The following is a 13293-nucleotide window of genomic DNA, read 5'->3' on the forward strand; positions in this document are numbered from 1 at the left end:
TATACTTGAAATAGAAATCTGTGAAAATTATGAAGAACTTCTTCAAAACATGTAAATGTGTTTTCTTTGTGTTTTTTCAGAAACTCAGATTTTTATTGTATTTATTTATATTTTCAGAACCTTAACTACTGTAACCTCTCATCTGTATTTCAGGCTTCAGACCTGCAAACAGTAAGTTTCCCTGTTCAATGTGTGTGTGGTATCATTTGTTTGTGAACATTAACACTCAGTCATTCATGTTCAGTCCTGTTCATATCATGTCTCTTTATGTCAAATGAAACTGTTTCTCTTTGTTTCTCTCTGTAGCTTCAGACTCTTCACCTCCAGATGCAGCCTCTAACTGATCACAGTGAGTCCTGCATCATATCAACTACACTGAGCAGATATACAGTAAATGACAGGAAGTTTTTTAGCCTCATGAGTGTAGTATCTCTGGAACACCTCAAAGGACTTCCTTCAAATTTGGTAGAAACATTCATTTGCACTCAGAGATGAATTGATTAGCATTTGGTGGTCAAAGGTCAAATGTCAAGGTCATGTTAACCTCACAAAACATGTTTTTGGCTCCTTGAATGTGACATCTCAAGATCACCTTGATGAAATTTCTTGCACAAATGTTCACTTGGACTCAAGGTGTTAATTCTAGTTTAATATCACATGTCAGCCTTCACAGTCTGTGTGTACAGACTGTAAAACGTCTTTCAGTTAAATTGGACCGATTTTGGTTTCATTCATTGGATTTTGCCATGTATAACACAGACCCTCCTGAGGTTCAATGAATCTGAACCAAGCCGTACCTCTCTGTATCCACTAGGAAAAAGTATTGGACAGCAGCTGAATCAGCTCAGTCCTTTACTCATACGTCGTTATCAGAACAAAATTTAAAAAATATATTTTTGTTGCTTCTTTTCTGTCACGTTTCATCAGAAGGTAAGATTCTAATTTTAGATGTTAATTTAAGCCTTTAATTCACTTTCTACTCGGCACTGCATTTTACTCCTGTGCCAGATGATGTAGTTTCACTTTTACTTCAACTTGATAAGACTATGTTTAAAATCAGATTCACACACAGTTCTCTCTCCCTCTCTCTCTCTCTCTCTCTCTCCAGACCTTCCCTCAGTGTCTCTCCTCCAGAAGACTCCCTCCTCTCCAGTCAGCTGCCACGCTGGCTGCTTCTTTAGTCTAGCCAGCCCCCCTAGAATTCACACACTAACTAACTGCTATAGAACCAGTAGCAGAAGCATATAACCTCCAGGCAGTATTTCTAGTTTTTTATACGAATGTTGTTTGATAATGAATTACACCAGTCAGGTTTTAATGTGTAGTCTTTAACCCAGTGTATTAAATATCTGTGCTGTAACTTGTTGATATATTTCAATAACTGTGCATTTTGTTTCAGAGAACATTTTCTCTGAGCTGCCGTTATATTCACTTTATTTTTGTTGCATTTGTTTACAGTCGTTGGTTTAAGAATCTGATTTTAGTTTCTTGTTTGTTTAATTAAAGTTAAATCATGTGTCTGTTAATGTGGATGATCAGAAGTCTAAAGAAAAAATATTTCAGTGCTTATTTGTATACTGTATGTTGCTGTGTATTACACTGATTTCAATGTGTTTATCTACCTGTGAATACAGGACATTTTAGATTAAACCACTGAATGATAAGTGTTTAACTAGAGCAGCAGAGAGCTGAGAAAAGACAAACTGAGATAATATCAACATTTTCACTTTATGTGAGAGAGCACTGTTCATGTGTGTCTGAAGGAAAATGAGGACATGGACGGACTCAACAAGTTTCATCAGGTACTATCAGGATGAATCAGGAGGAAAATAATAAGCAGCGTTCCACAGAATCAAAATAAATCTGAACAAGATAAAGAGGGAATGTTGAACAGAATGAGACTGGGTCACATTAAACTACACAACACACTAAAAAACATTCAGCTGATCTTTATATGGTCCAACATCACACATCATGTTTCACAGTCTGAGCCATATGACACTCTGTGTACTATGTCCTAGTTATTTGTAGAAATTCTCCAGGTGGCGTTGGTCACTCGTTTTCCTCCAGACTCCACATCTGCCTCAACACCCTCAGTCACACCTGCTACTTAAGAAGGATTTCTTCAGCAGGTGTTGTTCTAAAATAAAATCACTAAAATTTAAGATTCCTTATTTCTGTCTGATATTTGTTGACAAATCAGGTTAAGAAAAACCCTGGGGTGCAGTGACTGATTTACAGGACTGGGCGTTCTTCCAGCTCTGGGAGAGGAAGAGACCAGGGTGGAGAATGGGCAGCGTCTCAGCTCCTGGACCAATCAGAGGCAGGAACCACAAACAACTACAGAACAAACGAAGGCCCCAACATGTTGTTAATAGTCTGAGGAGGAAGGTCTGGAATCATGCCTGATTCGTTTTTCCACTGAAACTGATCTGTTCCTCAGTCTTAGTAAACGGTATAAACAGATATATTTGTGTGTTTGGAGTCACAGTTTTCAAAAAGAGGACAAGTGAGAGATTTTCTCATCACATTTTTTTTAATCGGCTGTTGTTGTAGGATCAGTAACTCTACGGGCGGTGGCAGCTTCTCTCCACAAACTGCGAAACTTTGATTTTGATTTAACTGGACAGATTCTGGTTCCATCAGTTGGATTTTACAGGATGTCATGTGATTGTCCTCGTTCCCTTTTCAGGCGAGACGAAGTGAATCTGGACCGAGCTCCACCTTTTTCTATCCACTAGGAGGAAGTATTACACAACAGCTTAATCAGCTGAGTCTTTAACTCGTCCGTTTTTATCAAAACAAGATGGAAAAATTCCTTTTGTTGCTTATTTTCTGTCACGTTTCATCATCTGGTAAGATTCACAGTTTAAATATTTATTAACTCTTTTGTTCACTTTCTACTCGGCTTTGCTTTTCCTGCAACACATTCCATAGTTTCAGTTTCACTTCGACTCAATAAGACTAAGTTTGAACTGAATCTTACTGAACACATGATATCTCTAATGATGTATGTATGTATATTGTGTGTATATTTCTAATGATGTATGTGTATTTTGTTCCACAGTCAAACACTCCCTGAAGTATTTCTTCACTACAGCTTCTGGAATCCCAGATTTCCCAGACTTTATGGCTGCTGTACATGTTGATGACACTCTGATAGGTTACTGCGACAGCAACTCAAAGACAGTGGAAATAAAACAGGACTGGGTGAAAACCTATTTAGATAATAACACTAAAGTCCTGGAATGGCACACTAGAGAGTGTTCGAGAGAGAGTCGGCCTAAAACCTTCAAAGTTTGGATTTCTAGTGTGATGCAGCATCTGAACCAAAGTGAAGGTACAGTATGTGAAACTTTTTACTGCTATACTGTTCTGCATCTTAGTTAAAGAACAGAGACCCAGAAATGACACAGGAAATAAATAAATGACCTTGCTTAATAAAAAAGTTAACTAGACCTAAATAAGTGACAGTTACAATTAAATAAATGTGACAATTTGTTTATTTCTACATTTAGTTAATTATTTTCCTTTATGATAGTAAGGGAGGTTGTCATACACCTTTGTCATTGTCAGTTTTTGTCCTCATTGTCTTGTCAGTGTCAGCATATTTGTGTTTCAGTTACACATAATTTATTATTATCATTTTGGTCAACACCAATGGGGACACAGATAAATGATAATGGTGGAAAACAAACAGGTAAGTTGAGGGTCTGTGAATAAAGTATGATGTGTCCTTTGTGTTCCTCTGGCTGCTTTTCCAGGTTCCATTTTCACATTTACATAATTGTAATAACTTTCTACTAAGCAGCATAGTGAAACTTCATCATTTGATCACTTGGAGATGAAACTAAGTAGAAGGAGGCAAAGGGAGCAGAACCAGTCTTTGGGATTGTCAAAGTCAGTGCAGTGTTTTAACAAGAGCCACAGCTACAGAGTCATTCAAGAGATCAAGTCAGACAGAAATCTAACTGGCATGCATTGCACATCACATCACAACAGCAAAATAGAAAATGGGTTTCATCACTATGAAGAAAAGTCTTTTATCATTTTATCATGACTATGAGAACATCACAGAACATCATTGTTAATGACTGTCTCTGTCTCTGTCTCAGGTGTTCACATTTTACAGAGGATAAATGGCTGTGAATGGGATGAAGAGACTGAAGAGGTCACTGGTTTCATGCTGTTTGGTTATGATGGAGAAGACTTCATATCACTGGACCTGAAGACACTGACATGGATCGCTCTGAAACCAGAGGCTGACATCATCAAACAGAGATGGGATGCTGAAGAAGCAAGAAATGAACACCATGAGAACTTCTTAACTGTGAACTGCCCTGAGTTACTGAAGACATCTTTGGCTTATAAGAAGAGCTTTCAGCTGAGAACAGGTAGAATGACACAATGATGCAGTTTCATGAACACAATAATATTCATACAACCTGCTCAGACTGAAATAACACTGTATCATTACTCCACTTAGTCTAACATTACCTTATTTTTGGCCGCTCTCTGTGGGGATAAGATTTGACTTAATCCTGACCAGTGTGCTCTGACACTTTCAGTCAGCTGGTGACAGTCAGTTACTGTGAGTTCAGTAAGTTTCAGATTCTCAGTTTAGATCATTAAGATTCCTGTTTGACTGAATATTTACACCGTATTTAAGTTTAACACTTAAGCACAGAGTACATATCACTGCTCAGCCTCACAGTGCTGCTGTAGACTCTTAGTGTTGCTGTTATGTTCCACACCTTATGTTGTTGATAGAGCTAAGGTTGGTCAGCCACAGTTTCCTACCACTGCTACTGATATGAATCAGCATGGAGACTCACTGTGCATGAAACTGTTATTCAGCAGATTGTGTCTTTAATTCTCTTTCTCTTCATTCTCTGTTGCTCTCTCTAACCTCCATTGTCTCTGACTCTCTCTCTAACCACCTTCTCTCCCTCCAGCCCTTCCCTCAGTGTCTCTCCTCCAGAAGACTCCCTCCTCTCCAGTCAGCTGCCACGCTACAGGTTTCTACCCTGACAGAGCCATGATGTTCTGGAGGAAAGATGGAGAGGAGCTTCATGAGGACGTGGACCGAGGAGAGATCCTCCCCAACCATGATGGAACCTTCCAGATGAGAGCTGACCTGAACATTTCATCAGTCTCACCTGAAGACTGGAGGAGGTACGACTGTGTGTTTCAGCTCTCTGGTGCAACAAGGGACATCATCACTAAACTGGACCAAGCAGAGATCAGGACCAACTGGGGTAAGACTGAGATCAGAGGTTGGTGAATGTGAATTTAGGTCTGTGGTTTGTTCCATATTTTAGATTTTGTCCTCCAGATCCTTGTCACAGGATCAGTGGTCAGATCATATTAGTGCAACAAGATTATGAGCTCCTTTTTATTTTTAAATCATTTTACAGAGCAGATTGTTTTCACCACACAAATAAAAGGTCTAAGCTGCCTGTCCACTGCTGACTGTACTCAGAATAACACAGAATATAGCCTGTGTTGAAACCTGCAAAATCTGATTTTATTATGCTGTATCTACTTTGTTAAACTGAGGAGAACTTTTGACTTTGATCATTTTTAAGTACACTAGTTTTGCCAGCTTTGTTTCTTTAAACTGTGTAACTGTTTATGGCTGTCTTAATTTGTTTATTTATTTAGGGTCTTTCTTTCCAATCCAATGTGTAAAGGCTTTAATATATTTCTATAGACATACACCTCAAAGATAATTGCCACAGCCATTGATTACACTGTTAATTCAAGTCTTAGTTCATAGTAACAAGCCAACACATATACAGCTGATTAAAGTGATGGATGAACTTCTGTTCTGCTTTATCTGTATCAGAATTAATATTTTGTTTTGTGTTGGTTTTTGTTTTTGGTGTTTTTTGTTCAACAGTGAAGCCCACCAACACGACCGTCCTCATTATTGTTGCTGTGGTTGTTGTTGCTCTCGTCCTCATCGCTGTCACTGGATTTGTGATTTACAGAAAGAGAAAAGGTGAGAGAGAAAATGGAAAGATTATCTACCTCACTGACAGTTTCTGTCCTTTGATTTTAGTCTCTGAGTTAATTAATTTATCTACATAATAAAACTGAATGGTAGAATGGATTTAAGTTTTAGTTGAAATGTGTAGAAGAGTGGATCATGTTCACTGGATGTTTTTTCATTTACAACTGTAAGTGAAATGATATTTTCTCTTCCTCTGATTTTAGACAAACACCCTCCATCTTGTGAGTAAAACTTATGTTTATTCTGTTTCAGATGACATGACACACTTTCTGCTGTCTGATTAAAATTATTTTAAATTATTGCTCAGATGAACTTTTTCAGAACTGTTTCAGAAGTGTTTCTAAAAGTTCACTGCAGATCAACAGTGTGTTTCTGATCTTACAGCTCCTGAAAACAGCACTGAGCTCTCTGCCAAACTGGATCCAGAACTGAGACTGTCAGACACCCTCAGTGAGTCACCTCATATAAACCAGACCCCATATGACTGAAGAGGACCTGCAGGAAGGTGTAGCTGACACAGTGGTGGTTCAGTGGTGGAGCAGAGTCTACATGGAGGAGTCATCAGAGGGAACCTTTACCTGTAAGATCAGCCCAGAGTCAGTGTTTGAAGTCTGCAAAGCAACATCTGGAAAAGACTGATTTTGAAAACAGGTACTACTGGTTTGGGCCTTTCCACCCAGCAGACATGCAGCTTTATCTGAGAGTTTTCTCCTTTTTCCAGATGTTGTCTCTTGATTTCCACATTTCCCTTTAACTGCTGTTTCTTAATGACATTTCAGACAATGTAAACTTCAGGCTGGAAGTGTTTTGATACCTTTGTATCAGTTAGCTTTGGCTAATCAGGCCACACAACTTTTTTTTTTTTTTTTTTTGTCTTACACAATGTTACCAATGTCAGATTAATAATAGTGTCATACATTCTTGGTCTCGTCTGGACTGGGAGACTGACAACACTCTGACCAATCATTGTTCATGTCCTCGCATTTCACACTGTCCAGAGGTTGTTTTACAAGTAATGTCCACATCTCTAAACACATCAAGATCTTGATCATTTTTGAATGATATTTTATGGTTTTAGAAGAACTCCATGAACTACAGGGTTCTGTAAACATGGAGATACTGAAAGCAGTTTTCACAATCACTTCTTGTCATGAATTATTCAAACCATGTAACACAGGACGAGTGACACAATCCATCAAGAGTTTATCATAACAGAGGGGTTGCTAACTGGTGGTGATAGGTAACACAGTGATGGTGGTTGTATTACTGAGCAGGTATTCACATGAAGCTGCCTGTTAAGACAGGTGGGACAGTGTTAGAGGACGGTGTCACCTGTCAGAGGACCCAGTAGATTTACACAGCCTGATACTCATCAGGGCCTAATGACAGCTCAAACATCATTTACAGTGACATGAGAGCATCTACATTTTACTGTGAATTTATAATCACAAAAGAATCAAACTTAAATGTATTGTTTATTTTTGTGCTGGTGTTTCACTTTTTAATAAAGTCCCAGATTTTCAAATGTTTTTGTAAATTCACCTGCTGATCTGTGACTGTAGCTGCAGTAATATTAATGTTACCTGAGCGTTCAGTATTCACAGAGGAGTTGGATGAGGAGCTTGATAAAAGCATCAACTCTGAGCAGAGTTAACACTCAGACACGTTTAGCGCAGTGTAGCATGAACACTGGGAATAAGAAGAGAAAGCAAACCAGTGGCTCTGTTAATAGTTCTTAACTCAAGTCTGTGGCCCCTCCCCAACTCTGAAGAAATAACCAGTGTTTTTCTAATGTGATTCAAAGTCATGAAGATGTTTCTGTTGTTTTATTTGAGCTGCAGTGTGTTCAGCTCTCTGATGTACCACACAGATGGATGTGAGAGTCTCAGAATGAGAATACTCAGTGAGTACTTGTAGAGCTCAGTAGGTCCATGCAGAGCAGGTTGTTCACAGCTGATCTGTCAAATCCTTTGTGTTAAATGACAGTTTTGGACTTGAGCAGGTCGACAAGTGCAGGCAGATCAGAAGGAGCCTCTGACAGGAACAGATGCAGCAACAACAGGTAACAAACAAGTGCAACACATACAACATGTTTTGTTGCAGTGAGCAGCTTCAAGCTGTCAGTGCTTTAGAAATACCATCATGAGGTGTGTCATTTAACTGCAGCCTTTTTATATAGTTAGTAGAAACTAACCACAGAATAGTCATGACTCAGTTTACAGTAAATAGGATTTTAAATGGAAGCAAGACCTTCCTATTTCCTTCTTTACCCATAATGTTTTAACAAATATTCAAATGTTCTCAACTAATTGACAACAAACAAAACATGATCCCATTTTTCTTACAGTGAAACACTCAATAAAGATTTTCTTCCCTGCATCTTCTGGAGCCCCAGATTTTGACCTCATGGTTGTTACACTGGTTGATTACTCTGTGGCTGGTTACAGCAACACCAATACAAAGATTAAAGCATAAAGTAATTCATTCATTTATTTGAATGTTGTTAAATAATAAATGACACAGTCAGGTGTCATGGGTTGTCATTTAACCAAGAATGTAAATATCTGTGTATGAACTTAAATAACTGAGAGGGAGAGGAACCAAGGGAGAGAAGAAGTAAACAGTAATATTCAGGAAGAAATAAACAGGCTGGAGTAGGGAGCATATCTCGTTGTATGTCTTTTCCAAGAGAAATCTGCAGGTGGCGTAGTTGCTCACTGACTTTCCTTCACACTCCACATATCATCATCGAGTTTAACACTTTCCCAGCCAAACAAAATCTCTCAAGGCGTTTAATCGCTCGACGTCCAGTCGACGGGGCTCAAGAACTATAAAGACGATGGAGTTAGTTAGTTTTCTGCTCGTCTTCTTTCCTGTCACACATTCAGGTGAGATCAACTTTAAACTCTGATTTAAGCATTTGATGTCGAAACTGATTCGTTTGTTTGTTGTATAAGTTGCAGCTCCTCAGTTTAACCTCCACTTGGATCATATTTATACAGTCCAAAGGCTTTGCCATGACAAGAAGAACAGGTAGGTCTGGTGTGTCAGCTCAATTTGTTGTTCGTATTTTGCATTTGAAATGAAGAACGAATTTGACATATTTTAGTTTTTGTTTTAAAACAACAGAAAAAAAAAATCCTAATTCCCCAAACGCCCTGATATGAAGAATGTAGCTATTATATTCAGGATGTATTTTCTTCTATCTTTCATTGGCCTTCTTTAAAAGAAATATGGCAAAATATGGATTACAGGTTAGATTAAAACAGGGTAAAGAGAAATAGGAAGTTCTGATGCAGCACTGAGGTCATATTGTTGTGTTGACAGAATACCATCAATCACCAGTTTAGCTTCGTGTAGTTGAAATATTCTGATTCAATTTGCTCACCTCTGGATTTAAGTTCAGTTCATTTCATTGACTGACAATCATCTACATAGCCCTTATCAGAGAACCTTCCCTTCTTTTGCTCTGGACTGATCCATACTAATGTCACACTACTTTAAAGTAACCCTATATCATTAGTAATCTAAAAGAAAATCCATAAATTACCAGTTATTGCCATGAATTACATACGTACTCTGACTTCAGGGTGTCACACATAGAGTCTGACTGTCTTTTGTGTTCATGCCTGATATGCGAATTGCTTTTATTTACAGTCCCTGATTTTAATGTCACATATTTGTTTTTTGCTTTTGTTTTTATTAAAGTTTAAATCGTGTGTCTGTGGATGTAAATTTGTATACTGTGTGGTGCTCTGTATTACACTGTATTACACATTTAAAATGTGTTTTATCTTCCTTTGAATGCAGGACATTTTAAATTGTGTTAGTGCATGCATACTTAAAATGGATATGCTCCAGGATATTCAAAAACCTGAAATCTTTCATTTCTCTTTCAGTGAAACACTCCCTGGCGTATTTCTTCACTGAATCCTCTGGACTCCAAACCTTCCCAGAGTTTGTGGTTGTTTCAAAGATGGATGGAGTGCATGTGGGTTACTGTGACAGCAGCAATAAAAGACTCAGACAGGTTTGGGTCAACAAATTACTCAATGATGATTCTGAAGACTTCAGTTGGTACAGTCAGGACTGTGCCGTTTACCAGCAGGTATTCAAAGGCGAAACGGACAGTTTGAAACAGCGTGTAAACCAAACTGGAGGTAAGTTCCCACAAAGAATTATTCCTGCTTATTAAGTCAGATGTAGTTTTTAACACTTTCCTGAACACACACACATACAGTGACTCCTCCCCTCAGTCTTTCAACAGTTTGATTCCACCAGATTCAGTTTGATGTGAATACTCAGCACACACATCACTGAGACCAAAACTACTGGATCCTACTGCACTTTCTGTTGCCATAGTAACCTACAGTGATTATTAGCAGTTCTTCAGTTCATGTTAATGAGACACAGGGTGTTTCTGCTGCGTCCGCGTGTGACAGCAGGAACAATATGTTTTAATAAATCTGGCTGAGAGGACAACATGGAATATGTCTCATTCAGATCGCAGGTTTAAAATGTTTAACAGCACGACTCTGGGACTGACCACAGATTGTCCATCCTAAAATAAATATATTACAGATTACATTAGATCAGAATAGGTGGAAACAGCTGTTGGTTGTATTGAATGATTGACAGATGGATGGACCAATCAGGACACAGACTGCCTCCCAGTCTCCATAATGGTCCTGCTGGTCTCTGCCTTTCTCTGAGCAGTTGTAGTAACACACTGCTGAACAGGACACTGTCCTGGTGGAGCAGGTGGAGTCTACTGACTGATCCTGGACTGAAACTCTCCTTCAGTGGAAGCTTCTAGAACAAACCTGAGGACAGTCTAGTCTGTAGTTTCTCACAGGAAGAGGATGTTGTTGGACTGATCCACAGGCTGCAGAGTTTCACTGGATCTAATGTTCAGTCCAGGATCAGGTTTAACCTGTATCTGCTGCTCAGGACTCCACCTCAGAGTGTGTGTGTGTGTGTGTGTGTGTGTGTGTGTGTGTAGATAAACTGTCTCTGTCTCTTTCTCAGGTCATCACATTTTCCAGTGGATACTTGGCTGTGAATGGGATGAAGAGACTGGAGAGGTCAGTGGTTATAGACAACACAGTTGTGATGGAGAAGACTACATAGAATTTGACCTGAAGACAGAGACATGGATCATTTTAACACCACAAGCTGTCGTCACTAAAACAGAGTGGGACAGAAATCAAGCTGGCCACGGTTTATGGAAACACTTCCTCACCAGTGTGTGTCCTGAGTGGCTGAAGAAGTTTGTGAACTATGGGAGGAGCTCTCTGTTGAGAACAGGTAGAATCACATGATCTGATGTAATTTCATGAACACAACAATATTTATGTGCATTCTCTGTTTCTAATCACAGTTAATACAAAGCAACATACAAATGCACTGTGTAAATATTTAAAGAACATTGTGCAATGCATGTTTTTCTTTCATGTTGATGGTGACAGTTTTAAGAAAAACAATGGTTGATATATGTCTTTGAGTATGAGAAATAATTTATAAATGTGTGTTTTATATTTTAAACAAATCACAGCTACACAAATAGTGTGCAGAGCCTCTAATGAGCAGTACTTTGATTCTCTCTCTCTCTCTTTCTCTCTCTCTCCCTCCAGATCGTCCCTCAGTGTCTCTCCTCCAGAAGACTCCCTCCTCTCCAGTCAGCTGCCACGCTACAGGTTTCTACCCTGACAGAGCCATGATGTTCTGGAGGAAAGATGGAGAGGAGCTTGATGAGGACGTGGACCGAGGAGAGATCCTCCCCAACCATGATGGAACCTTCCAGATGAGAGCTGACCTGAACATTTCATCAGTCTCACCTGAAGACTGGAGGAGGTACGACTGTGTGTTTCAGCTCTCTGGTGTGAAGGAGGACATCATCACCAAACTGGACAAAGCAGAGATCAGGACCAACAGGGGTAAGACTGAGATCAGATCAGGTGGTGATTGAAAATACACACCTGTTTGTTTGTCTAATAAAGTGGATCAAACATGTCCTTCTCCATCCAGTGGCAGAGACAGAGTGTGAATGTTGTGTTTTGGTTCCAGTTCCTCCCTCAGAGTTTCCTGCTGCTGCTGTCATTGGAGTTGTTGTAGGACTGCTGCTCCTGCTGCTCTGCATCTCTGGACTTCATCTGGAGAAGGAACAATAATGGTGAGGAACAACAATGTTTTCACTCTTTATAAAGACATGATTTCTCCACTGATGAATTTAACATGCAGGTTCAACTGATGTTCAGTAGCTTTTCTGTCAAAGGAACACAGTAGAAGTCCTCAACAGATGGAGTGTATCTGTTAAGAGTTGTTCCTCTGTCTTTATATTCAAAGCAAGAATCTGTGAAATTTATGGGGGACTTTTCAAAACATGCAAAAGTGTTTTTTTTTTATATAAACTCTTCTTTTTATTTATTTATTTATTCTTGAACATTAACTACTGTAACCTCTCGTCTGTATTTCAGGCTTCAGACGTGCAAACAGTAAGTTTCCCTGTTCAATGTGTGTGTGGTATCATTTGTTTGTGAACATTAACACTCAGTCATTCATGTTCAGTCCTGTTCATATCATGTCTCTTTATGTCAAATGAAACTGTTTCTCTTTGTTTCTCTCTGTAGCTTCAGACTCTTCACCTCCAGATGCAGCCTCTAACTGATCACAGTGAGTCCTGCATCATATCAACTACACTGAGCAGATATACAGTAAATGAAAGAATTTGCTCCTGATGTTGCTGTGGCACAAACTCATTCATGACTAATTTAGATTTGAATGTTGTTTGATATAAATGACACCAGTCAGACATTTAACCCAGAATATTAAATATCTGTGTGTCTACTTTAATAACTGCACTGTGTTTCAGAGAACACTCTTTCAGCTGCTGTTACATTCACATTATTTTTGTCTCTGTTATTTACAGTCACTGGTTTTAGGTTGTGAATTTTGTTTTTTAATTGAAGTTTAAGTCATGTGTCTGTGGATGTTATAATTCTTATGAAAAATAAACATTTCTATGCTTATTTGTATACTGTATGTTGCTATGTATTACACTGATTTCAATGTGTCTATCTACCTGTGAATACAGGACATTTTAGATTGTTACAACCATAAATACACATGGATCTGAACACTTGTTATGGTTTTACTGACTGAAGCAACCTTTAAGAACCTGTAGAATATTGTACACACTGTAGCCTATGATTTTACTGGCACAGTAGAACAGAAAGTCAATATCCACAACTTAACTTTAACTGCAGATATTTATTAAA

General features: G+C 38.7%; 3 protein-coding genes across 6 annotated transcripts in view; all 3 read left to right on the forward strand.

Annotated features, from left to right (window-relative positions):
* LOC108901538 (major histocompatibility complex class I-related gene protein) overlaps positions 1-13293 on the forward strand; it is a 41411-nt gene that overhangs the window by 4764 nt on the left and 23354 nt on the right. The window contains exons 6-8 of one of the 3 annotated variants that reach the window (XM_018703050.2): positions 154-171; positions 307-349; positions 1109-2165. In XM_018703050.2, the coding sequence (XP_018558566.1) occupies positions 154-171; positions 307-344 (56 nt within the window). In that variant the 3' untranslated portion in view covers positions 345-349; positions 1109-2165. Of the gene's footprint in view, positions 1-117; positions 172-306; positions 350-1108; positions 2166-13293 lie in introns of those variants that run through there. The other 2 variants (XM_018703058.2, XM_051069520.1) reach the window with 2 other exon arrangements.
* On the forward strand, positions 2386-7541 carry LOC108901528 (major histocompatibility complex class I-related gene protein). 2 transcript variants are annotated; one of them, XM_018703040.2, is made up of 7 exons: positions 2389-2855; positions 3068-3340; positions 4116-4394; positions 4956-5258; positions 5903-6004; positions 6220-6237; positions 6401-7541. In XM_018703040.2, the coding sequence occupies exons 1-7, from the start codon at positions 2807-2809 to the stop codon at positions 6502-6504; spliced, it is 1128 nt and encodes a 375-aa protein (XP_018558556.1). In that variant the 5' UTR covers positions 2389-2806; the 3' UTR covers positions 6505-7541. The 2 variants fall into 2 exon arrangements, with proteins under 2 accessions (XP_050925472.1, XP_018558556.1); XM_051069515.1 differs by lacking the exon at positions 6220-6237 and having other exon boundaries at positions 2386-2855.
* On the forward strand, positions 8608-13152 carry LOC108901575 (major histocompatibility complex class I-related gene protein). The gene is given in 8 exon segments (XM_018703108.2): positions 8608-8904; positions 9916-10176; positions 11045-11323; positions 11650-11952; positions 12083-12164; positions 12166-12188; positions 12493-12510; positions 12646-13152. Coding segments are annotated over 8 exon segments (1053 nt in total). The 5' UTR covers positions 8608-8855; the 3' UTR covers positions 12684-13152.

The sequence above is a fragment of the Lates calcarifer genome, unplaced genomic scaffold (assembly GCF_001640805.2).
Source record: "Lates calcarifer isolate ASB-BC8 unplaced genomic scaffold, TLL_Latcal_v3 scaffold_29_63, whole genome shotgun sequence".
In the NCBI taxonomy this organism is placed as follows: domain Eukaryota; kingdom Metazoa; phylum Chordata; class Actinopteri; family Centropomidae; genus Lates; species Lates calcarifer.

Bases quoted from the DNA above. Each gene is read 5' to 3' on its own strand.
- LOC108901528 (XM_018703040.2), top strand. From the start codon at position 2,807: ATGGAAAAATTCCTTTTGTTGCTTATTTTCTGTCACGTTTCATCATCT. The intron at 2,856-3,067 runs GTAAGATTCACA...TTTGTTCCACAG, and splicing joins CTGTCACGTTTCATCATCTG to TCAAACACTCCCTGAAGTAT. The intron at 4,395-4,955 runs GTAGAATGACAC...CTCTCCCTCCAG, and splicing joins GAGCTTTCAGCTGAGAACAG to CCCTTCCCTCAGTGTCTCTC.